Consider the following 25,899-nt stretch of genomic DNA (forward strand, 5'->3'; position numbering starts at 1 on the left):
TCCAAGCACATGGAGTCTCCCAGATGTTCCAACATTCAGTACCAAGTGCAAATGATCCAAAGATAATAGTTTGTGTAATAATAAATGGTAGTTTGTCTGTATTGAGTGATTAGTGTGAATAGTGAAGTAGTGCCAGCTTAATTTATTAACTGCTAAATTAGGTATGAAAGAATTAATCCAGTTTGAAACTACTAAAATGCTCAAAATGAACCTAAAACTGCTTAAATGCAGCCTCTTAATATAATGATTGTGTCTGTCTGAGGTTAATTCATCTTTGTGCTGTTATAAAGCAAATATAATGACCTACAAATAGAAACACACTAGACGTATTAATGTGTTACGTATTATATTTTAGCATGAGAACTACAATTACCAGCCCCCAGTGCGATGGGCGTGACTACCGCTTCCGAACTGGTCTACGTAAAGCTGGCACATGCGCAGTACCGTCCCTTAAACAGCCCTTTCTATGCTCTTCGTTGAACGACTAGCATCAAACGAGGTAAGGCCTGGGCAAATTAAGTGAAAAATCCTAATTTTTTAAGACACTAACATACACTGTTATTCAATTAAAAGACATATATTACCACATGTCAGGAGTTGTACCTTATTTTCAACAGTTATGTTACATTTCATGTGTTTTTACGCGACTTAATGGTACGCGTGCCCCATGTGGCTAGTTGAGCTAGCATAGCGCTAGCTTACCGAGAGCATACCGAGAGTATGGTCCAACTCCGACACGCTGCTTTGCGCTGGTTCTCTTACATTTTAATTGTGCCAGTTCAATAACGGGGTGTATTTTGACGTTAAAACTGATTTTGCCATCTCAGACATACCGTATCTGCTGTCATAAAAAACTCAAGCCATAAACTGATTTCCGCAATAGTTATATTGATAATGGACTTTGAGCAATCTTGTTTTTCTTCCAGCATCATCATGCAGCTTTTCTTGCGTGCCCAGAACACTCACACCCTTGAGGTGACTGGACAGGAGACTGTCGCAGACATTAAGGTAAAATGTTAACATGTAGCTGAGATTGCACCAGACCTTCTTGAACAGAAAGTAGTCACCTGGTTATAAGGGGACCATGAAAAATGCTTATTCTTTGGTGTCCCTCAGGCTCATGTCCAGACTCTGGAGGGTCTCCTGGTCGAGGATCAGGTGCTGTTGCTTGCCGGGTGCCCACTGGAGAATGAAGCCTCTCTGGCATCCTGTGGTGTCTCAGAGCACTGCACCTTGGAGGTAGCTGGCAGGCTGCTCGGAGGTCAGTATATTCACCAAACTTGATAACAACTCTGCACTGACAACAAACTTCAACTTTGACCAACAGGTGAAGTTGGTGATTCAATCGTGCTTTCTGGACCTCCGGAATATCTAAAAAATTAGATCTTTTTTTTATCAGCTAAGAATCTGGAAACTGTCATTCATGCTTTCATTACATCCTGCTTGGACTACTATCATTTGCTGTATTCTTGTCTGTCAATACATCCTGTCCAAACTTCAAGTTCAAAATTCTGCAGCACGATAACTCATAAAATCCAATAAGAGTCCACGTAACACCTATTTTAGCATCCCTGCATTGGTTACCTGGACGTTTTTAAAATTGATTTTAAAATTTTAATGATTACTTTTAAAGCACGTATGGGGGTGACCCCTGATCATATCACCGACATACTAACCCCTTACGAGCCTGAATGCAGCCAGAGATCCTCCAGCAGAGGTCTGTTAGTAATTCCTAGGTCAAGGCTGAAAACCAGCGGAGACTGAACCTTTGGAGTCAGGGCCCAGTGGCTCTGGACTGACCTGCGCTTCCTGTTAATCTCAAACGCTTAATCAGACATCATCATCAAAGATGAACACACAGACAACTAAAAGATGTTTCTGAAAACTATAGCCCCAACAAAGTGTTTTTAACAGCAGGTTCATTAACATCTGAATAATTTCAGGAGCTTTAGTCTGTCCAGGAAATAAATGTTTTTCTTTCTTTTTTCTCCCTACTGTCCACCAGGTAAGGTCCACGGCTCTCTGGCCCGTGCCGGAAAAGTGAGGGGACAGACACCCAAGGTAAGATTTTACGTTTTTTCCTGAATGTCGTGTTCCAATATAATATAAAAACATTGGTACATTTTTAGGTAATTTAGTGATCTTGATTTAACTAATATACAGCAGCTAGAATGACTTTTTATATGTATAAAGATGTTTTTTCTTCTGTTTTGATGAGCATGGCGTTACAATACATAGAACATAAAGATCTGTGAGAATTAACAAATGTCTTTTCCCTGTGACGTCCAGGTTGACAAGCAGGAGAAGAAGAAGAAGAAGACTGGCCGTGCTAAGCGTCGCATCCAGTACAACAGGCGCTTCGTGAACGTTGTGCCCACCTTCGGAAAGAAGAAGGGACCCAACGCCAACTCCTAAGTGCTTGAATGCCAGAGAGGAGACACATGATCACCCGCCATTAGTTTTTACCAAGTTAAATGTTATACTGCTGTACAGAATAAAGATTTGGCTTGGACAAAAGATATGTTGTGTATCCCACTGGAAGTTTTTTTCGTTTCTAAAATCAAACATGTAGCTATTTGCCATTTCTTTACAAAGACCTGCATTTAATTTTAAGTACATGATCCTGTAGGAAAGGTGTAAGTTTAAATGTTCATATGACAGTTTATGGTAATGCTGGACAGTTTGATTTATCTTTATCAGAGTTTGAACAGAGATGGTAGTGACGTTAAGATCAAATATTCTGACTTGATGAAGCTCTGAGTAGGGGATGAAACTCTAGATTAAACTTTCTTTGCTTGGAGTGTGCAGGTGTTACCTTTCTTTTATTGAAATTGCTTTCTAATAGCATTGCACTTATGTGTATATAATTATGCTCCTTCAAACAGTGAATTTAAGTTGTACATAAAACTAGTGACAAATCTTTGCAGTTCATTGCCTGCATAGCTCAGTTGATAAAGGTAATAAAAAATGTCATTTGAGAAAGACCAGTGCTCATAGATGTAGTCATACAGGAAATTATTTTATTGCATAGGATGACCTCCTATTCCTCGTGCCATTCATGTGTGGTTAACTGCTAATCTAAATGTCCTCGTTCAGTAAGTAGTTGATGAAAATAATATGAGGAGAGGAAAGAAAACCCTTACAATTACTAAGATCTCTGAAACAGGTTTATTTATTTAAATTGTACATGCAAAACAAAGTACAGAGAAAAGTGTTTAAGGGTGTCTCATATGTACATTATTGACATGCCATAACGTTTAGGGCAAACCGCTTTAATAACTGGACCTCTTCTTAATCGTTCCTGTCGTACGTAAAATGATAAATGAGACAAAGGAGACAACCTGGAACCAGGCACAACACAATCCAAGTGCCATTTTGACTTCTACAGCAAGGCCACCAAGTTCGTTTTTTTTCCCTTCATCCTTGAAAAGTAGTGCATGCTGGCCAACGTTTGTTAGTTTAATCAACGGCCACCAGCTCAACCTCGAAAATCAGCTTTGCATTGGGTGGGATTCTGGTAGAACTGGAGTTAAGGAGAAGATGGGAGTCAATGCAAAAAATGGAAAAACACTACTGAAATCAGCTTAGTGTCACATTATGACGTGCAAATACTGATGCAAATGTGCCAAAGAAAAGGATACTTGGATTCAGGGACACCCTTCTTTCCGTAGGCCCACTCTGGTTCAATCTCCAGTCGAGCTGTTTCACCCTTGCTCATTGTTAGAAGACCCTCATCCCACTGTCAAAACAAAGGTTTACTGGTATCATCTTGAAGAACCGACAAAAGTTTGGATGCACAGAGCAGAAAACGTAGGAATAACTAACTTACACCTCTGATGACTCTGCCCAAGCCAACTTTGAAGCTCAGTGGTTTGGTTTGCTTCTTCTTTCTCGCTGCTGCAGGGGGAGAAGAACAATGATGGTTTAAACCCGAGGACAGTATCTTCATCACAAGATATTCAACTAAGGTAGGGTCACCATTGTGGTTTCATCTGTGACCATAAAAAAAGCTGCCCATGGTTACTGTGGATCTATTCTGGGGGAAAAAACCAGGCCCAGTAAATATCATGCATCCAGCAACTAGTCAGTACCATGGGCAAGGCGCAGTATAGAACCAGGACAACTGCATCATATTATAATATAATATTGGCTATTGTTTTTATCTGTATTTAGCCACATTTGGAACAGACAGATAGCAGAGAAGCCGATTATTCTGCATGATCAGTTCAAAAAGCTACGATGGATGTTATGATATATTTTATCACTGTGAAATCTTGTCAAATTTGGACTCCGCTGTATCGACTGTCAACCAAAGCCGACTATAACTGCCGTCTTCTGTGAAGGAGCAAACATTTTAAATAGATATGACTTTGGGTGAAGTACCTGCGGGGATATTGGTGTCGAAGACAGTTCCATCCTCCAAGGTACCAGTGTACCAGCAGCTCACAGTGTCACCTTTCTTTGGGAAGTTTGTCTTGTCACCTTTCTTCAGCACTGACTTTGTGAACTTTGGTGGACCCTGACAAAAAGAAACAGGAGCAGTTCACAAATGTGTTGACAGTTAGCATGTGTGCAAAGCAGAAATAAAAAAAACGTATTAATTCATCATTTTGGGCCAGTACCTCGTCCACAACTTCTGTCTTGACTTCTTTGGGCTTTTCATCAATTTTCACAGCTTTAACTTGCTCAGTCACTTCCTCGATTGGCTCTGTGCCCTTAAACCTCTGAGAATCACAACGACAGCATAAAAAAAAAACACACACACACACTCATTAATTTATCACACGGGCAGTCATCGTATAGGTGCAGCATCACTGTATGTATAACATTAAGTCACATTACCATCACTTTAGAGCTGTAACGATTTATCAATTAGTTGCAAACTATTAAATTAACTGCCAACTATTTTGATAATCGATTAATTTGTTTGAGGGTTTTTTTTTTAAGGAAAAAAAAGTCAAAATTCTCTGAGTCATCTATGACAGTAAACTGAGTATATTTGGGTTGTGGACAAAACAGGACATTTGAAGACGTCATCTTAGGCTTTGGGAAACAGCAATCGACATTTTTACCATTTTTTGACATTTTATAGACCAAACAACTAATCAATTAATCGACAGATGTTAGTTGCATCACTACATCACTTACTTTGCTTTCAAAGAGCTGATTGTAGGCAATGATCAGTTGTTCTTTCTTTGCTGTTTTGGCAACATTTTTTATGTTTCCCAGCAGCTTGTGTTCATTAAGAAACTGAAAGAGAAAAAGCAGTTAGAAGGAGAAAGTTAGTGGATGATGATGATGATGATGATGATGATGATGATGATGAGAACGTGTTTGTTCAAATCAATGACGCATGACTATCCATAATGTCAAACTGTAAATGTAGCTGTCTCAGATTGTGAGCAGTGGCTTATACATGTTTGAACCGTGCAGCACTTTTTTAAAAAAATTTTTAAATAAAAACATTATGATGTATTGCTGTAATTACTGTCTCGCTACATGCTAAAGCACAACAGCTCCACTTAGCTAACCCTGTGATGCCATGCAGCCTCCTGCAGCTCAGATGGAGCTCTGACAGTTTAACTTGCAGCTAAACACAAACTGTAAATCACGAAGAGACTCGAGTGATAAACGTACCGAGTGGGCTGCATTGTCCTGAATGAACTTTATGATGTCTTTTTTTGGTAAATCATCACTTTTGAGCTGCTCATCGCTCCACTCCCGTGTTGGTTCAGCCGCCATTTTGAGAGGCGAGCTGAACTTCTTCTTCTTCTCTCAGTTTATCGGCGGATCGCAAATAAGTTCAAGGTGTATACCGCCACCTGCTGTACCAGTGTGTAACTTCATGTAATTTACCCATGCATTTACCCTGTTAAATTAAGTTAGACCACTAACATTGTGTCACTGAAGAAGGTCAAGAGTCTGACTGAACTTTGACATTAGCAGCGAATATTGCAGACTAATTTATAAAAAAAATTAATTTATCTAATGACTTGTCATATAGAAATATCACCAGCTAAATTTACTTAAAGAACTAAGTAAAAGTACTTGTTTTGCAGAAAATCAGGCTATGACTGATATGTTAAATACATTTAATAAAGGCACATTTTTAATACTGATGTGTCAATACATAAGCAGCATTTTATTGTTGTAGCTGCTCGAGGTGGAGCCAGTTTGAACTGCTTTTTGAGGGTCATGAGATAAATCTGAGGTGTTTTGAGATGATAGATTGGGTAGGAAAGAAGAAAAACATAGTTCTACCACATAAATTTGGATTCATTTTTCAGAACTTTTCTTTAATCTTTGCATTTTTGTGAAATATTGGAGAGTTTTACCTATTTGGACCATAAACAGGTATCTATTTGAAACCATGTGAGGGGAAATGTCTCTTTGGTGGAAGTGCAAACAACTCATAGATATCTGAAACATGACAAAGAGACACAAATGCATGCAGATTGTATGTAAAGGCCAACAAGCCAAAAAGCTTGGAAAACACTGGTTTAATTTTCAATAATGCAGTGTAATTTATAAGCTTATCATTATTTTATGTCAAGTTTTGATCAGAAAAGTAGCGAAAGCTGTCAAATGAACATAGTGGAGTAAAACGTACAATATTTCCCTCGGAAATGTAGTGGAGTGGAAATATTAAGTAGCATAAAATGAAAATACTCAAGTAAAGTAAAATTTTACTTAAGTACACATGAGCAGAAAACAGTTGTCAATATCATTGGCCATCATTCCTGAGTGCAGAGAAATATAGACTTTTTTCCTCAAAACTTTATTTATTGGGTTTCCAAACAGATAAACAGACAACACAAAGCATATCGAGTTTCAATTCAGATTTTCAGTAATTATAAAACTGAACAATCAAAAAAAAAATAAAAAGTCTTGATTTACATTACATAAAAATTATGTTACATGACAACTATAACAGTAAATACATATGTTTACATATAGATTTACACATATGTAGTGAAGTACACAAGGGGATTTCCGCCTGACAAGAATCAGGCGTCTAACGAAAAGAGTTACAAAAGCTTCTCTCATATTTTCAAGTATTTCATATGATTTGATATTACAAGTGTCAGGGTGACTCAGAATAAAGCAGTGACTGCAGACGGTTTGACAGAGAGAAAGATAATTTGTGAACTTGTATTAAATATTTCCAACCAAAAATTATGCTGCTTGGGATACATATAGTCCACATTTTAACCAAAGACTTGGTACTTGATTCTTTATAAAATCCTATCCTACAGAAATCCTAAAAAAAGAATAAAAAATGTTTCTTAACTCTGTTATGTTCTCAGCTAACAGTCGGCACAGAGAAATATGTTACATTAATTAATAAGGTAGATCTTTTTCTCTGTAAACAACACGCATCTGATATGAGCATGATTAGAAGTAACAGATTTGAAAACAGTGACCTGTTGTATTTCATGAAAATAAGTAGATAACTTTAATAATAGCCTTCCTTTGTAAAGTATTAGTCAATTTTAAGATTTTATTTATGACAACTTTATTTGTATAGCACCTTCTCATACAAGAAATGCACCTTATTTTCTTAGTATGTTTGACAGACAACAAAGCTTATGATTCAAAACATCTGTCCATCTTTTCCCCCAGCAGTCCCCAGTGTACTGGAATAAATAAAAACTGTAAATTCTCATATGTTTTATAATATTTAAACAGTTCTAGTCTAGCTCAATATGAAAGCAATAATTCAATATATTCTTCAATATGAACACTCTTAGCACACATCCACAATTAGAACATCTCTTATGTGATTCTCCAACATACATTTGTCATCAACTTCTTGTGTTTTCATCTTTTGACCAGTCTGTAAGTACTGGAACAGTTGTATAACATATTCTATTCATCCTCAATAATTTACTTCCTTACAAATCCTTAAAGAAACTCTTCTTCTTCTTCTTCTGGTTGTTGCATTAGTACCACCCTCTGGACTGAGTTCTCCTTCTTCTTCTTCTTCTTTATTATTGGGAAGGTGGTGTCACTTATGTTGCATTAATTTATCACTGTATTCATATTTCAAAGTGAACCGTAATATTTAGAAGTATTACAGGTGTGAAAGTTGTACATGTTGTCGACTACTTCTACACCTGCCAATGTGCCAATAATACAGCTAGTCCAATGTAAAGTTGGCCTCACCTAGACTGAATGCAAGAAAGAAAAAAAAAAAGAAAGACTTTTGATGGCCTTTAATAAAAAAGGCACTTAAAAATAACAACAGATACAGCTCCTCCTGAGAAAACATAAAATAAAACAAAATCACACCTCACAGACGCCTGAAACATCTATATGAAACTTTGGGGAGAAGCCATTTCTATTTTGCTAGTTTGGGGACCTTAGGTAGCCTTAGGTAGAACCTCCTCCAAGATATTCTTGACCCAGCCTTTAGCACCTCTAGCACCTAAACTCCTGCCTGACTCCATTGTAGTCTCCCTGGCAACTGTGGTGGTCCACCCTACCCCCATAAAACCACACAACAGTGCCTCACTCTTCACCCAGTTAACTTTGGCGGAGGATACCCTTTCCTATGTCCGTATAAAGAAAGAAGCTGCAATAACTGTGAGTAATCTACAAATGTAACAACCATCAAAATCAAATCAAATTTCCAAAAATAAATTGTAATTGTAAACACCTGTTCATTACATTAAGTTCTATTGTGAAATAATTCAAGGCAAATACAGTGGATTAGACATTGTAATTAAGGTTTCTGCAAAACTGATAGCTGACGCGGGGTGTCTGATTGAATATGAAATTTTCAATGACTACATATAGCCACTGAATTCCAATTTTTTTTTACATAACCTATATGGACATAAAAACTAATGTTACATTTAGAAAACACAACAGGTACACTTTGATGCTAGAAACTATTAACATTGCACACAAGTCAAACTTTTTTATAGAGGTTAGTCTGTTTCCAGAAGTAGTCTGATTGCATAATCCAACAATAGGTGCCGTTTCTTTTTTCATTTTCGGCAGAGAAACAAGGCTCTATAAGACAAGTAGCTTTATTCTAGATGAGAAGTCGCATGAAGGCAGGTTACCATTGATAGAGGCTCATGAGTTCTGTCAGTCTGCAGCCTCCTGCTGCCTTTCTCAGAGTTAACATGTCAATCTCATCTTTGTTGCATCACCCAGCCTTTCTCTGTGCACCCTGCTGTCAGACTGTAAATCTCGGATTCATGCGTCGACGGTGAGAGAGATCCAGCATGAAAAGACCTGCATAAATATGTCTCGTAAATAACCTTGATAGCTTCTCTTCATCAATAACCTTGAAAAGATGTGAGATGATGATGATGATTTGCCACCACTATACCTAGTAGTGGAACAGGGTCATGAAGAGTTTTTCTTACCCTTGACTAAGCATCAACAGTGACGCTGCTTGAGAAGCTCATGAGGAAGAGGAGAGGGCTAATTATCTCTTTAGAGGAAATCTCCGATGTCTCATTTCATCTCCTTCGTCGCTCATGAAGGAAAGACAGTCACAACAGCACAAACTGTGGAGATGAGTCGGCCTCAGAGGAACTGAAATCATTTTACAATTCTGTACTTTGCGAGATAACGGTGAGGTAGCAAACAGAAAAATAACTCAAATCAAATGGGCCTCTCTATCTCTCTTTTCCTTTTTGTTTTTTTTCCCCTTCTCTGTTTCTGTTTGTTTTCATTTTTATGCTGCCAGAATCATATTTGCTTTTGCATTTTGGGGATGAGGAGCGCGTCTGGAGTGTCTGGAGGAAACTTGCATCACAGGAAGTTTGAGGAGAGAAGAGAAGGCGACTGAGGATTGTTGTCTGGTGAATTGCGTTGTGATGAAGTATTTCCTAAGAATGCAAAGCTGCAGCGCTTAAATGAGCTCACATATCAAGCGAGCGAGGAATCTAATTTGATGCAGCTCCTGAGAGCTCTTCACATCTGCAGGTTACACAAACAAGTAATACACATTCTCTAAAATGTGCCTCTCAGCACTGAGATCGAAAAAACAATATAATCCTCAAGTTATATTGCAGAACTATGTCCTTAGTTACACCCAGTTCAAGCACACACACTGTCAGTCAAATGCTTATTAACAGCCTTTTTGTCATTTTGTGGTTAAAGCTCAGACAATGCATATACATTATATCCTTTCAACAGTTTAAGGAATAGCTATGTGTGAATTGATAAGCGTTTAGCACTGTTTTATTGCAAGTGACCTTGATCTTGATCACAGTTAGAACTTTTTCATATTTTGACATGTCAGAACAGGAAAAGCACAGGTGTAATTAATAACACTAACGATCACTGTCATGGCTTGCTGGGATGCTCTAATTGAACAGAGCAGGTGTTCATGTTATTAGTGACACCTGTGCTTTACTTGCTATGACAAGTTATAATTTCCCCTGGGAAAAAGTGTGTTATCTTGCACTGCCAGCAGACAACATTTGTACATTTGTCATAAAGTTAATACTAGTATAGTCACATTTTAATGTCCCACTCCGCTCAAAATGTTCTTTTCTTCTTTCTTTTACCTTCAGGTGGATGTTTGAGCTTCACTGTGCAGAATGATGTAAGTGCAGAGTTTGACACTTGAAGGTTGTTTTCTGAGTTTAAGGCGTGTAGCATGATTTGTGACATCACAACTAGTCTGGAAGCCAATCATGGTCCAGTATGTAAGTGATGTGGAAACTTGAAGACTCCAGTGCACATACAATGAGAATGGGCTTTTCAGTTAAGTAGGAGACATCTTGTGTCTACTAGTTAAACCTTTGAAATGAAAAATGTTTGTATATTCAGAGATTCTGGGAATGAATTTAATGAGAGAAGGAGTAGATTTATGGATTTTAACAAGATAATTGAACTTGTTTTTGTGGAATGACCATATTGGACACAAGTTATTATCTGAAGCAGACGATACAAACTGTATATACAAGTCTGGAGGGGATCTTTAACCATAACATTAGGGTGTATTGAGTTAGACAATCTTTCCCTCCTGAAGTAATAATAATTTGGCGAACTCTCATATCCTAACAGAACTCATAGTTAGTTGATTATTAAAAGCAGGTGAATGTTCTTCAACCAGGTAAATTAAGCCCACATATGATAAAAACTCATTGACGGTGAAATATGTTGTCTCTGACAAGTGCCAGATTAGAGTGATCAAAAAGAATTCCTAATCAATTACAAATCTATAAACATGAGAACAACCTTAAACTAAGGTTGCCAGCATTACATATACATTATATTCATGGATGTTCAAATGAGTAAGGTAGAGTAGGCTTGTTCTATCTATCTATCTATCTATCTATCTATCTATCTATCTATCTATCTATCTATCTATCTATCTATCTATCAGGGTCACTGAGTTTGTCATGTATTCTGAATACAGTTACAACTTGCGGCCTCAAGGGGGTAGTATGTGCACATCGTTGATATGGGTGAAGCAGGTTTGTCTCCACATTATTGTAACAAAAGATTGATATTTTCAATATATGAGGTTTACAATAAGGCTTGACAGGAGGGAAAATGGCCATGATTCATCCTGTTGAAGAGCACAACAATAATAAATACCATAACAGTGTAAATAAAGGACAGGTGCATGGCGAGGGAAAAATAAGGTTTGCAACGCTGCTATGCCAGTAAGTCAACAATTCACTGTCTGGGTGGATGTAGTTCATATATAGTTTATGGTAAAAAAATTCCCAGTGTGGATGTTATTTTAGGTATGTGAAAAAAGAAAAAATAGTGGGAGTTATTCTGCACTGTTAACCATTCATTTTCCAGCTTTTTTTGGGAGAAATTTTACAAAAGGAAGCATAATTATACAGTACTTTGTGACTACACCCAAATAAGGTGACTTGTGTGTCTTTTTTTTAAAAAAAATTCACTTATTTTGTGTCTCTGACTGAACTACAGATTTACTTGATACTGTGGCTAGATCTAGCATAAATTAAATCAATCAGCCTTTTTATAATGTTTACTACTGAAATCAGTGTAAGGACAAAAGGAGATATGAGCATAGTCATCAACACTAAAGACAGCAATGTTACTCCTTTTTTAAAACTTGTTTTTTAAATCTATTCATTTGCAGGCCTTGAGTTTCCTCATTAAACTTCTCTTGTATTTGTTTGCAGCATTTTTTTTTTTTTTACATGACACCAAACGTACAAACATCCTGGGGGTAAGTTTGATTCAGAGAGCAACATGGAAAAAGAGAAAAAGATAAGTCAGAGAGGTCAGATGGCCATTTGTATTATCAACCATGTAATTACTTTCAAAACTGTGTTCAGGGGAAAAAAAAGCCGAAGACAACACATTTCGCTTTCAATGCCAGTAAGGAGTAGACAGGCCTTGAAGATATCATCCACCCCAGCACGAGCCAAGTGGTTTGCAGTGTGCAGCTCCTTTCCTCAAGCATTTTTCCACATTAACACCCCCCTCACCCCTGCCTACTCATACCAGTGGAATTAAAGGCTTTCATAATGGAAATCATCTCTCGGTGGCCTTGGTCCACTGTGGATAATGTGTTTTCTGCTCAAAGCCTAATAAGCTCCCCCTAAGCCATATGGCAAGCTGAGTTCACCTGCTTGTGCCCTGGGCTGTGAGAACATTTCTTTAGCTTCATATGGAAGATGATTCATATGCTGCTGTAGCTCAAACCAATGGCTCGCACCTCATACGATGTAGGCAGAGCATCTCCGGGGGGCTCTGTCATAAGGAAAGGTGGTATAGGTCAGCAGTTGAAAGCCCTCCCAACATCTGGCAGCGAGAAAGTTGGAACTGTTAATTTTTTCCATAAAACTTACACCTATAAACATGTCTCTCGGGGGGGAGTAAAGGTTGGATTAAGGTGTGGTGTAGCAGGTGGGTTGGTCAGTAGGGAATGTGGAATTTCTCACAATCATTTCTCTCCATCCAACAAGCTGCACCAGGCTTTGGAACATTTCCAATCCAGAGCTTAGCCTGCAGATCTGTAGTCTCAGTACTAGCCCACGCCTGCCCTGTCAGATCTAATCTCTTGGCTGCATGCCGTGAAATGGGGCTTATTAAGAGTTTATTTGAGATCAGCCCAACCTCGATCTGAGGCGTGCCAAGGAAAAGGGAAATCGCTCACCTGAAAAACCTCAAAATCACGAAAACTGGGTGGCATAAGGGTTGGTATCAGTCACCGGAGGCTTTGCTGTACACCACTACGTGCTCTCTCCCTTCTGTCTCTGGGACGCATCATCTGTTAACCGCTAATTAGAAACCAAAGAGAAAAGATGGATTTGAAGTTTCAATTGGAACTGGTCCCAGTTTGATATCTTGCAGGGCTTAAAGGGACAGACTTCTGAGCCACATGCTCCCCAAACTCTTGTCTCCTCACATTACTCTCACGCTGTCTGTTTGCATTTAAACAATGAGATCCATGACTGCATCCTCTGTACGAATTATACATTAAAAACACTGCATTGCCACAGCTCATCATTTACTTGTTCTTATGCCTTAAAAATACAGTTAAAAATACAGATTATTATTATTATGTTATTACTGCAGCAGTGGGAGGTTGCTCTGAAAATTTGGCATGGCTCTAGGGATGGCAATGTTGGACTGTTGGTTGGTTATGTCGTCAATTTGTTCATTACTCTGATCCAGAATGAAATATCTCAATAACTACTGGATGGATTGCCATGACATTTTGTAGACATTCATGGTCCCCAGAGGTTGAATCCTAATGACTTTGGTGATCCTCTAACATTTCCTCTAGCACCACCATGAGGTCGACATTTTTGGTTTTGAGTGAAATGTCTCAATAACTACTACATGAATTTCCATGAAATTTGGTATGAACATTCATGTCCCACTGAGGATGAATTGTGATAACTTTGGTGGCTCCTTCACCTATCCTCAAGTGCCATTATCAGGTCAAAATTTGTTCAATATTATGTTTTATGGCGGCATATCTGCAACACTAAAGACATTCCCATCAACCTCAGCTGTACTTAGTGCTAATTAGCCAGTGTTAGCATGCTGATACACTAAACTAACATGGCGAACAATAAACATTATAACTGCTAACCATCATTATATTAACATTGTCATCGTGAGCATGTTAGCATGCTGATGTGGCAAAATGCTGCCAGCAAGGTAGCAACTGTGGTATGCCTGTGGTAGCCTACTGGTTGACACTCATGTCACATAACTGCAATGTTCATGGTTCAGCTCCAGCATTGGACCTTTGTTGCATGTTGTTCCCCATCTCTCTCTTTTTCCCCTCATTTCCTCATCATCTCTCTACTGTTGCTATAATAAAGGCATAAAATTCCCTCCCCTCAAAAAAGGCAGCAACTGCTTTTCCCAACAAAACATAAGTGGCTAAACAAATGAGTTTATATAGGTAATCTTTAGGAAACAGGGTTGTGCAGGCAAGTATTAAACAATTTTTTATGAAACATATCCAGTTGATGATGAAATGAGGATGAAAGTGAAGATACACTGTCCATATCCCGTTCACACATGATCACACATTCATAAATACATAAAAACACAACCGAACGTGACATGATGTCAACCCCTACAGTGATATTGAGTCACCCCTATGTCCAGTGATCCCTTCTGGCCAAATAGGCTGAGATCAAGGCTGATCTCACCCAGACACTCATCATCCAGTCTCCCCGCCCTTATCCCAAGGATCCATCACCAAATGGAGCTTTGATTTGTGTTTACCAACCTTGGGATGACGTTCACACATGTCCCCCAGTGTTACATGCTGTAAGCTCATGCAATTCTCGGTGGAAAACCTCAGGAGGTAGATGGTCGATAGATGGTGATAGTGAAGGGAATACTGAATACAGGAAGAGTTTTGAGTCAGAGGCAGAACTAAGTGACAGTGAAAGGCATATGTCAAGACTGCATGGTTTTGATTATGAGCTTTTTCCCAGCCTAACTTGATTTGGATGTGAAAATTGCGCAGCATAACGGAGTAAACAGAATAAAGGGAATTTGGGCACATTTGTTACTGATTTTGATATTTTTGATTTGTTCATTATTTTAACATATGGTATGCTGATTTTATTTTTTTATTGTTTTTTGAATTGCATTGTTTTGTGGCTGAATATCTTACAAACTTCCTTTAACGTATTTGCAATTTGTGTACCAAAGTGATTCACTGCCTGTTTCAGCCTCCATTAAATCCATGCCAGGATACTCAGCATGGCCTGGCACTAACAGACTGTTGCACTCATAAAACATTCAAACCTACAAATAACAATTGAGCTAAATGTTTTTCTCAGTCATAAAAAAAGAACAGCTTACCTTGCCTTATCAGGAAAAACACCAAGCAATTTTGCTCTACTTACACTAAGCAGAATGTGATTTCAAAGTTGGGATGCAGCGACTTTTTCCACATATTTTGTCCAAGATTGAATTGCATTTTCGAGCAACCCCTTTCCTTTACAAGAACACATACACGCACAGGCATACACACACGCTGAGGGGTTTTTGTGTAATTGATAATGGGTTTGCGTTCAATAGATGGAATTCCATTTTCCTCCTTTCGGTTCCATCACCAGGATGAAGCAGGTTTCACTGTGGCTGCCATGTAAAATACATCACAGCTAGGGAGAGAAGACGACTTCTTGATAACAGAACATGTTTCTTATACACCTCCTAAAGGTTTTTCCTGAGGCAGAATCCCAATACATAATTAGAAAGATGGGCGAACATGTGACAGATAGTGTCATGAGAGTCATGAACCCATTATTGTGTTTGCAAATAAAATTATACTCCATGAGCAGCTCAAACCCTGGAATGCCACTTTTTCCTTTTTTTTCTGAGCGTGCATGCGTGTGCTTGAATGCACTTTGGAGGAAGATGAGACAAACTGGGAGAGCGAGGGCATTTGAGGGATGAAGTGCTGTGTGTTAAATCCTGTGCATGCTGAGGGTATGCACCTGGTGCAAAACCACAGGACATTAAAGCACAATGGCCATGAAAGAGGTGACCAGTCTTTTTTGTGTGTGTGTGTCCACTCCAGCCAGCTGAGCCACTCCAACTCTGAGTTTGATCAGTAGGTGAAGCCTGACATGGACAAGGCACCATGTAATGAACATGAAAGGCTCAGCAAACACTCAAGCACTGGCACACGCACAGTTACTCACGCAAACATACGCACCAATCCTCACACATTTATTGTTTTATGTGCCTTCCTCTCTCATTCCTCTGCGTTTTGGTCATAAAGGCTCAAAAGACACAAACCCAACCATTCACACGCTGTAGCCCCCCATGCTGTGCCGCACTTCTCCTTCACTCTCAGGGTTTTATTCATCTCAATAATGGAGAAGAGAAAAGTGCCAGCGTCTGATTGTCTGTGGCACCTCTACCACCTTGCATTTTTGAAGATGCCAACCAATCTGTCTATCTGACAAAATTCATGAACGTGCCACTTTTAAAGAAGAGGATGAAGAAAGGTCGTTTTTGAATAATGAATTGTGAACTACTGTCTCAGACTGTCTGTCTGAGTTTCTGCAAAGTTTCGTCAGGTGGATGAGGCAGGTTCAATGTCTGTCAGAGAAACTTGAGGAAAGATAGTATGAACTTTTCATCTAAGAGAATAAATTGCTCGAACAAAGAACAAGGGAAAGCGTGGGAGTGAAAAAAATCAAAAAACAATCACAAACATTTTTACCATTTTGTTTTGGTCTTGCATTCCAAATAAAACGAAATAGAGACAGAGGGAGATGGCAATCATGATGATGATGAAGACTCTGATATTATGGCATTGTTCACTTGTATTAGCAGAAGGTCAGACTCTGTCCTGACAAAAAAATCCATTATCTGGAGGGGTGAGATGGCCCACTGGGGCCCTGGGCTCATCAGTGTAAAGGACAGAGAGGGAGGCTGCAGATACAGTAGGCAGGTTGAAGTGTCCTAGGATGGTAATAACAACCCATACAGAGGAGGTAGGTGTCATTAGGAATGGGCAAGGCTATTTGGCATCCCCAGTTTTGGCACAGACAGAGACAATTTGATTAATTTAGTTCTGTGTCACAGATTGAAAATGCAGCGAAGTGAAAAATCACATTGAATTTACGGCCTTATAATGCAATCTCTCCTATGGATAACTTTGTCTTCACAGGTCAAGATAATCATCTCTCACAAAAAAGTGTGTCATGAATTAAGTTTTAAATATGCGTTCATTGATTTTTTGGCCACTTGGGGGCAGCACAATAAGCTGTAAACACAACACTGACATATTATCACCTTTAAAGTTGTTATAGCGAATGTTTTAGCAGTTACACTATCAGTTGCCTGTTTATACATCCAGCAGACACAGAGCAATATTAGCATTTATTTTGATGTCCATCCGGGCCACCTGTCAAATGTAAGTTCAGTTCAGTTAACTTTGTCAACCATTTGGTGCTGATCAGGTCCTGTACTGTTGATCACAGCCTGCTGCTTCTGGAAACTACACTGATGTGAGACTGAACCAAGACAGTAAATTTGCAGGCCTTAAAACCAAATTAGCTGAAAGACCTTCAAACGCTCTGTAGAGCTGTGGGGACTCCTGATCTATTGTTAATATAAAATATTGATTAGAGCAGCTTTAAAGTGTCGTCTGAACTAGATTTAAAAAAGCTTTGATAAAACTTAACTATTACCGAGACCAAGATGTAAAAATACTCTAGATTTACTTGGAACCAGTGTAGCAAGATATATCAATGCAAACCTCCTCCTTTAAACCCTTCTGGGAAGTGCCTGACTGCAACAGCAGCTGTAAAAATTTATTTCAGATGAAAAGCTGAAAACAATAAAAGAGACAGAAAAAAACCCCCACTTCTCACATCCTTCATGTTATAGAAATCTGTGGTAGATTTTCTCTGTCTATTGAAGTCGCGTTTTCGAAAAAGGTATTTCTGAACTAACCCGAACATTGATTTACAACTAAATTTAAAATTAAATATCCTGAATCAACCAATTATTTATACCAATCACTCAGTACAGATTCTTTACATCACCATCATTCATTGTCTATATTATTGATTCGACATGGGAACACCTGATCTGTGAGTCACGCCGGTCTCATGATGCGACTTAACTATTTATCATGACAGTATGTTGGAGTGTAATAAACAGGAAACACTTGAGAGGTATATGTATAAAATGATTTAATCAGCTATCGGCAGACCTGAGGAGTGGCCTCTAGTGGACATGAGCATCTGCTGAAGAGTGAGCTGAAGAGTGAGCTGAAGAGTGAGTGATTCCCTACATAATGATGTATGAAAATATAGGAAAAGAGAGTAGGGAAAAACACATATGTGATGACGCCTTCGGGCTCAGGCAAGGATGTTGATGTCATTAACACACTGTCAGGATATATTGTGTGCATTAACTGTGTGCGTGTTATGTTTGCTTGAGCTGTGGCTGGCACTTATGCAGGTGGAAATAACGCTTGCAACATGCCATACACGTACACTTTCCACAAGGAAGCAGGTGAAATCAGCTGTTTCACTTTAACTGCTTGCCTTTGCATGATCCTGCACCAAGGTATCCGAGTTATAAAGTAGAATGATGCAATTTCATGTGCAAAACCCCCCATAGGAATATAAAGTGAAGGAGGGGTGGAGTTCTGCTTTTAAGGCTTGACCCTGCTCCCTGCTGATACTGCATTCAGCAAGACAAGACTACAGCTCATCCTAATTATTTCTAACTGATGGGCCAATCCATCAAGAGAGACAGTTCGAGAGAGGGAAGAGAGGAGGAGGAGGAGGTGGTGGTGGAAGGAAACAGGGAAGGACGGTAAGAACTCCCGCTGAGGCTCAGTCACTCTTCCTCTGAAGCATCTCTCCTTTCTGTGGTTTTTCTTTCTTTTTTTTCCTCCTCTTTCACCTTTCAAATCTCTTATTGCTTTTCCTGTCTCACTTATAGTGAGTCAGGAAAAGGTGCCTTCTTTTGTGTTACTGTACTGTACATTTGGCAAGGTGTAGTATACGTCGATAACACAAATACATGGGGTTGTCGTCACCGTAGTTTGTAATGCACAAGTTAGCGATCTTCTGTCTGAATGAGTCAATGTGAATTCAGGGAACCTATTTAGCTTTATTCCTCATATGAGGATTCCATGAGAAATGTCCGCAGTCCGGGCACATCGGGTCATTAAATTCAGATTTATAAGATTGATATCAAAATACTAACGCCCCCTTACGCCATCAAAGGCCCCAGGCGCCTATTCTCCCCTCATGAGGAGAGAGACGGATGGACTGAGAGAATGGACAAGAGTGAGGGGAAGAGAAAGGGATAGATAGAGAGAAAAATTGTCCTCAGCCACAGCAGCTGAGTACGATTCACCATCGCAGCATTAGCTGACATCTCCTGATAAAAATTGTAGGGGATTAATCAGTATTCTGTGCATAGCTTAGGGCTGCACTAGTCCTTTATCACAGCAGCAACTGTGGCCTTCCTCTAAAGGTAAGGTTAAAATGGAGATTACGCTTTGTTCCTGCGCACCTTCTCTAATGAACCTTATCTCCCCTCACTACCCATCTCTTCATTCTGCCTCGCTCACACAGAATAACACACCTTCTGCCCTCTTTCTCCCTCTCTGGAGGAAAACAGAGAAAAGCTCTGTTTTGAACGTCTCTTTTTTGAGTGCAATGGGCCAGTCACCCTGCTGTCTCTTTCATTTCTACTTTGAGTCATTCGCATTGTAGTATTTACTCCTCTCAGCTGCTTAGAGGTAGGCCTGTTCAATGTCAAAACAGTGAGTCAAAATCCCTAACCGTAGACTCATTTGCTCATAATGCTTTATAATTACTTTCTGCTTTCATGCAAAATGCAAAAGTATAATACACTATTACAAACAAGTGAGCAATGCCTATAGTTGAGAAGAAAATCTATTTACTCTGACTAATTAAAACATTCTGTTGTGAGTTCGATGCTATCTGTCACACGTGCAAAACCACAAACCAATTCATATACAGTATATGTCAAATTACTGCCGTTAGATATTACTGAAAATTAAACTGCAACTACCCGAAGATGAAGATATAATTTGCTCACATTTGAAAATATGTGCTGTCAACTTCACTGGAGTCATTTGCATCAGCTCTTCCTAAATTCAAACCTAGCCTAGTTGAAACATAAGTGTTTGTGTAAGTGGAGATTTAACCATCACTAAATGAATACAACATAAACTAGTTCTTACGTATAGTTGTTATTAAATATTTACATTCAGTAACTGCCAGATGTAATGGTGTGTAACATAGCTGAGTCAACTGAGAGCTAACGTTAGCTTGCTAATAAAAAAACTATTTTAGAGTGAGGAGTAAAAGAGGTAATATGGTTGAAATATTTGACCTTACTGAATATCCTGTTTAATGCTGTAAACAGAAAAGATATTACATTACATTTCACAAAATGAACACAATATAAGCCTACCGTAAATTACATTAAATGTTGTGCTGGTGGCTAGTTCTAGCTTTGAGGGTACATTTCGCATCTCCCAGACAAACCTTTTGTTGTCAATCAAATGAGACCCGGGTCGGGTAGACACACCTCTTCTACTTTCATCCTTAACACCGGAGCACCTCAGGGCTGCATTTTGAGCCCCCGGCTGTACTCCCCTGTACACCCACGACTGTGCAGCCACTTTTGACTCCAACACAATAATCAAGTTTGCTGACGACACAGCTGTGGTTGGCCTTATCACAGATAACGATGAAAAGGCCTACCTGAAGGAAGTAGAGGACCTGACCCGCTAGTGTCAGGTAAACAACCTGCTCCTGAACGTCAGCAAGACTAAGGAGCGGATAGTGGACTTTTGGGAAAAGCAGTGAAGGAATCATTAAGGATACGAACCACCCGGATAACGGCCTTTTCTCCCTGCTGCAGTTGGGAAGAATGTACTGAATATACCACGCCAGCTCTGAGAGTCTCAGGAAGAGCTTCTAACCTCAGGCCATTAGGATCCTAAATGAGTTCACTGCTTAATACTCTTTGATTAAGGTGGTAAATTGATAAAGTGTTCTGCAATATTAGAGAACGTTGTAATTTACAAAATTTCTGTCATCGGGCTCTACAATACAAAAACATTTCCTTGCCTTTTTGGAGGCTCTTTCCAGCCTTCTTATTTCTCAAAATGAGAGTGCCGGTGAGGGCCAACTTAATGAATGATGTGGTAGTTTGGGACAATTTTAGCTTTCACCCGTCTGCTCCTAAAAGGCAATGATTTCCCTTGTGTGAGTTCCTCACAATGCATTCATTGTTTATCCATTCAACTGAGCAATTCCTCTCATCAGTTTCTAGAACACATTCATATTATTACTGGATGCTGTAGATGGTGATTCTGGGGAATAACTGCAGAGCCATCTATCACAAGCAACAATGTCAGGTGTGATGTGAATGAAATGTTGTGGCTAAACAGAAAGGGGACACTGGAAGAAAAGAGAAATGGCAGAACTTATACTTTTAGTATTGAATAAAGGAGCTTCACTTTTTGCTTTAGGATTTGATATTTTACATTTACTCAACTGTATGTGTACTGTCTTCCCCAAGGTGTTATAACTCCAACTAGACAGCCACCCAAACTCCATACAAATGACACGGGGGTCAGCATGTAGCGTTTCAGCTCCGTATTTTATACCAGACTCTATGTACATGTGGTTATGAGTCAGGAGTGAAACTGAAAAAATAGCAAAGTATAACACAATTAACGAGATGTCCTCTATACAAAGATAAATTGTATGTATCAAAATAATAAACAGGCTAACATACAATTTATGCGTGTCTTCGTGCTGTTGTTGTTTAGATGATCTATCTTCAACAACAAGAACAAGGAGTCCTACAGCAGATGGTATGGCCCCCAAAGAGACTTGATCTCAACATCATGGAGCCAGTCTGGGACTACATGTAAAGACAGAAGCAACTGAGACAGCCTAAATCCACAGAAGAACTGTAACAAGTTCTCCAAGATGCAGAGATAACCTACCTGCCAAGTACCTTGAAAGACTGTGTGTATGTATACTGAGGAGAACTGGTGCTGTTTTAAAGGCCTTGGCATTTTCCGATATGTGTTACAACATAGCAAAAGGCATTTTTGGCAATCAGCTAGGCTAAAAACAAGACTGGTCTCATCTTGAACTGAAGCATCTGCCCACTAAAGTTAGGCAAAGATACGATATGAATAAATCCCTGTTTGGCAAAGATCTGCACTCTATTGAGTGCACTCTTTTAGTTGAAATATAAAAACTATTCATGACATTATTTTTGAAAGCATCCTCACTTTACTTTTAGTGCCAGAAACCTTTACACAGTACTGTACATTCAGCATATATTGGAGCAACACTAGAGTTCCATAAAAAAAACAAAGGTTATGAGACTCAGATCAAACAGCGATGTAACACTGACATTCATTTGGAGTCGTGTTTTTGGCCATCTCATGAATTTATGCTCTGTCTCTTTAGCTGCCAAATGCTCCACTGTGTTCACCAGGTAGGTGCTAACTGTCTGTTTGCCATTTGATGCTGGATAGACAACAGATAAAACAGCTACCTAGTGCGGCTGGAAACAGGGTTGATGAGAACAGTGAGAGTGAATTAAAAGTAAAAGTTGGGAGTTGTGAAACCAAAACAATGAGCTAAAAGATACTAAAACGCTCCATAGATAAATTGGGTGACAACTCTCTGTGGGTTCGTCACTACAAGACACTTTTCCCATCACACATACTAAATTGACTAATTATTCTAAAAACATTGACTAGTGCAGCTGCACTTGTTTAAAAATCTGTAGTAGCGGATGGTGAATGGTTTAAGTATTTTACCTCCGGCTCCTTTTCTTGTTGCAGTCACCATTTCCACCGCCAGACTTTTGTCTGCCATCATAAATGCCCAATGTGATCTACCATTTACTATTACAATTTTCAACTGTCTTTCCTTCTCTGTCTTCACAGGGTATCAACCTAGTTTCCCCTTTTGTGTGGCTGAAATGTAGATCTCAGCATGCCATTTGCATAAAAAACTGTGAAAAATTGTTGCATCGGCTTCAAGGGACATATCTTTTGTATATGCACTATTGTTCATACCAAATCTCTGCAGAAGCGCTCAAGTCATTTCTCTGCATGAATGCCCTTTCTAAACCAACAGGCTTTAGATGAATTCTAAATCACTCAATGTGCTTCACTCTCAGACCACTCAGATCCAGAGCTGGCATGATAAATCTGTATGCACATCTGCCAAACCATCCCTGTCTCCTCTCCACCTCTCTCCCTGTTCTAACCCCCCCCCCCCACCCTCTCCCATCCCCTCCCCTCCCTCCATCCCTCAGTCCCAGACTCATTTGATTTGGGGTGTAATCGCGGGTGCAGATCTGTGGCAGGGTGTGGAGAGGAGCGATTGCTGTGCTCCACTGAGTGCTGAGGATGAGATAGAAGAGAACTGTGCCCAGGAGACTCCATGCTGCTATAGCTGGTTACCTAGACTCATACCTTGATCCAAGCGCACTTCAGTGCCAACGGGAAGCCGAGGTTGGCTTCGCCAGTTTAAGTCTTTCTGTCTTTGCTTCTCTCTCTCTTGTTCTCTCTTTTTTACACTTGACTTTCTCCCCTGTGGTAGCTCTTTATTCTCTATTCACCTGTCTCTCTTATTTTCTCTCCCACATTTTTGCTTCTTTTCATCTTCTTTCGTGCTCTATTTGTGAGTCGACCACCCAAATGGCACAAAAGGTTAAATTTTGTTTTCTTATCTATCTATCTATGAAAGCTAAAATACAATATTTCTGTCTGTTTTCTTCTTCCCCACTCTCTCCACAAGCATGCAATTTCAAATTGATGTGGACTTAGTTTGTGCAGATTTATTCTTGCTGGGGCTTGAGTTACCAATTACCACGCCAGGTGCCCTCACATTTCGATTTCACATTCACTTGGCTAGAGAAGTCAACCCAAATATGTGTGAATGCATATTACAGATGAACTGCGGGATGATTCTTTTTGTAAGTGTTGCTGTGTGGAGCCTTAGTGTGCAGCCCGTCAGGGTGCCAGTCAACCTCGAACACAGGAAACAGTTAGGTTTACTTGGAAAAGCTGACGTGTTTTTGAGTGATCAGCTGTGCAGCTTCCTCACACTACACAAGATCTAAGGTTTGCTATTAACACTCATGACAGTGTGTGATGATATTTACTTTTTCTACAGTGGCTGGCCTCAAAACTGTAACAATCTCAGTGGTGCAAGCTGGTAATCAAGTCCCTCAAACTGCATAATTACTCCAACAGCCGACTGTTAAAACCCATCAGCCTCCTGTGGTTCCATGCCAATGTATTAAACAGAGGTATAGTCTGTAATTATACTCATGACACATACAGTATAAAGTGAATTGCCTATGGACAGAGAAAAATATTAAGCTAGCTCCCCAGTGAGTTAAGAGCCTAACAATTAAGTCCCAACATGCTACAGTACATAGCAATCACATACACAGGGTTTTAAGGCTTAATTGCATGACGTTGGCATGCAGAGCTTCCCCCAAATTGTCTCCCTTAAGAAATTAACTGTGCTGCGTTTGATAAATATTCTAAGTGAAGCTATTTTGGTAAGGTGAATATACAGACTCAGCTCCCCGCTCTCTGTCATGGCCTTGAGATCCACACAGTGGAGATTCAGGAGGGAAAAGGTTTTGAGTCTGGGAGCAGTTGATCCACAGGACACTCCAGGCCTTCACAGGAAATGATTTATTCAGGAAGTAAGCGTTGCAGCAGGCCATGGGGCCTCCCCTCCCATCATTTAGGTGCATGCGCCTGCTTCATTTATCCTCCCCCTTTTATTGATTAATTCATGGCCCTGATTAAATTTTCACAAGTTGCCAATTGTCCTTCAAAACGTCTGACTCCCCTGTCTATCCGGAGCCAGTGGGGACGACTGCCCTCCTGGAAATGGGAGAAAAAAAAAGACGCTGCTCTGGAACGTTTACTCCCTCACCACAGACAGAGCTGGTCCAAGAGCTCTCTTCTCTGAATATTTTACAAATTGCAGCCTATTATAATCTTTCTTTTTTTGGTTACCAAGTGAGAGATCACTTAAATATTGATGATATGGTAATTCATCAATAATTGCAGGCTGCTGGGATAACAGCCCACATATGGACAAAGTATAGTATCAATTAAACAGTCACTCATTTCTCACTATGAGTGTACACTGAGTCTGCATTAGTCTAACATGTTTCACAGTATGCTTTGCATTAAACAAAGCGCTATATGCTTAAACGTCCGATATCCGATCTCCGTGGCGCTGAGATTTATCTTATTATTCATAAGGCTTTGAAGAAGCTCTGGCAGGAAAAATAATTTAAAGGCGGATGCAAATGACAAGATTTCTTAAAGCCTCTAGAAATCTGGCTTGAAATAGTTAAAATGCATATATGATATCAAAGTTGAGTGTCTTATTAAGCATCCACAAACATCTGAGTGGAAATAAATGTTTAGAACTATTAGAAAACCTAGTTTCAAAAACAAAAACAAAAACAGACCACTTCTCATGACCTGCTACTGGCAGGTACTGCGAGTCGGGCGGCGCTCGGTTTTGGCTCATCCGTTTTGAACACGGCGGGCAGGTCACAAACTCTCTCATATTACAGCTAAAAAGTACACTTAAATACATATCTGAAAAGATTTGAGGCATTGAGAAATAGGCAATGCAGTAACAGAATCTTGATTCATATTTCATCAGCACTGCCTAGTTTGACAGTTTGATCCAAGTTTCGTGAGCCGTGAGTTCAGGGGCTGCTTTCTCTGTGTTTCAAAACACTTTGCTGAGAACACGAAGGAAGGTGGGAGGGGTGAAGAACGTGAAATGATTGGTTCATGGAATTAATTACTTAATTTTTGTAATAAATGTCCAAGCATAACCACACCTGGAAAGTTTATGAAAACGTAAATGA

At 39.5% G+C, this 25,899-nt stretch overlaps 2 protein-coding genes and 1 long non-coding RNA gene across 4 annotated transcripts; 1 reads left to right on the plus strand and 2 right to left on the minus strand.

The window, feature by feature from the left end:
• Positions 1-390: 390 nt before the first annotated feature.
• Positions 391-2,519, plus strand: faua (FAU ubiquitin like and ribosomal protein S30 fusion a). Its single transcript, XM_042390077.1, has 5 exons — positions 391-499; positions 927-1,008; positions 1,117-1,261; positions 2,006-2,061; positions 2,290-2,519. Exons 2-5 carry the CDS (start codon positions 934-936, stop codon positions 2,413-2,415), a joined length of 402 nt encoding a protein of 133 aa, XP_042246011.1. The 5' UTR covers positions 391-499; positions 927-933; the 3' UTR covers positions 2,416-2,519.
• Positions 2,520-2,551: 32 nt separating this feature from the next.
• fkbp3 (FKBP prolyl isomerase 3) lies at positions 2,552-5,781 on the minus strand. The gene is made up of 7 exons (XM_042390074.1): positions 5,638-5,781; positions 5,149-5,250; positions 4,623-4,724; positions 4,384-4,519; positions 3,830-3,897; positions 3,642-3,739; positions 2,552-3,514 (listed from the first exon to the last, which is right to left on the minus strand). The coding sequence occupies exons 1-7, from the start codon at positions 5,740-5,742 to the stop codon at positions 3,460-3,462; spliced, it is 666 nt and encodes a 221-aa protein (XP_042246008.1). The 5' UTR covers positions 5,743-5,781; the 3' UTR covers positions 2,552-3,459.
• A 6,318-nt stretch (positions 5,782-12,099) lies between these two features.
• Positions 12,100-16,294, minus strand: LOC121881809. 2 transcript variants are annotated; one of them, XR_006091915.1, is made up of 3 exons: positions 15,339-16,294; positions 14,711-14,824; positions 12,100-13,238 (listed from the first exon to the last, which is right to left on the minus strand). It is a non-coding gene; the product is annotated as an uncharacterized LOC121881809 (long non-coding RNA). The 2 variants fall into 2 exon arrangements; XR_006091914.1 differs by lacking the exon at positions 15,339-16,294 and having other exon boundaries at positions 12,100-12,708; positions 13,115-13,238; positions 14,711-15,056.
• Between the last annotated feature and the right edge of the window lie 9,605 nt (positions 16,295-25,899).

This window comes from Thunnus maccoyii, chromosome 17 (assembly GCF_910596095.1).
Source record: "Thunnus maccoyii chromosome 17, fThuMac1.1, whole genome shotgun sequence".
Taxonomy (NCBI): Eukaryota; Metazoa; Chordata; class Actinopteri; order Scombriformes; family Scombridae; genus Thunnus; species Thunnus maccoyii.

Excerpts from the sequence above, each read along its gene's own strand:
- faua (XM_042390077.1), top strand. The coding sequence starts at position 934 with ATGCAGCTTTTCTTGCGTGCCCAGAACACTCACACCCTTGAGGTGACT. Across the intron at positions 1,262-2,005 it reads AGCTGGCAGGCTGCTCGGAG|GTAAGGTCCACGGCTCTCTG; the intron begins GTCAGTATATTC and ends ACTGTCCACCAG. Across the intron at positions 2,062-2,289 it reads TGAGGGGACAGACACCCAAG|GTTGACAAGCAGGAGAAGAA; the intron begins GTAAGATTTTAC and ends TGTGACGTCCAG.
- fkbp3 (XM_042390074.1), bottom strand. The coding sequence starts at position 5,742 with ATGGCGGCTGAACCAACACGGGAGTGGAGCGATGAGCAGCTCAAAAGT. Across the intron at positions 5,251-5,637 it reads AGGACAATGCAGCCCACTCG|TTTCTTAATGAACACAAGCT; the intron begins GTACGTTTATCA and ends TTTCTCTTTCAG. Across the intron at positions 4,520-4,622 it reads AGACAGAAGTTGTGGACGAG|GGTCCACCAAAGTTCACAAA; the intron begins GTACTGGCCCAA and ends TCTTTTTGTCAG.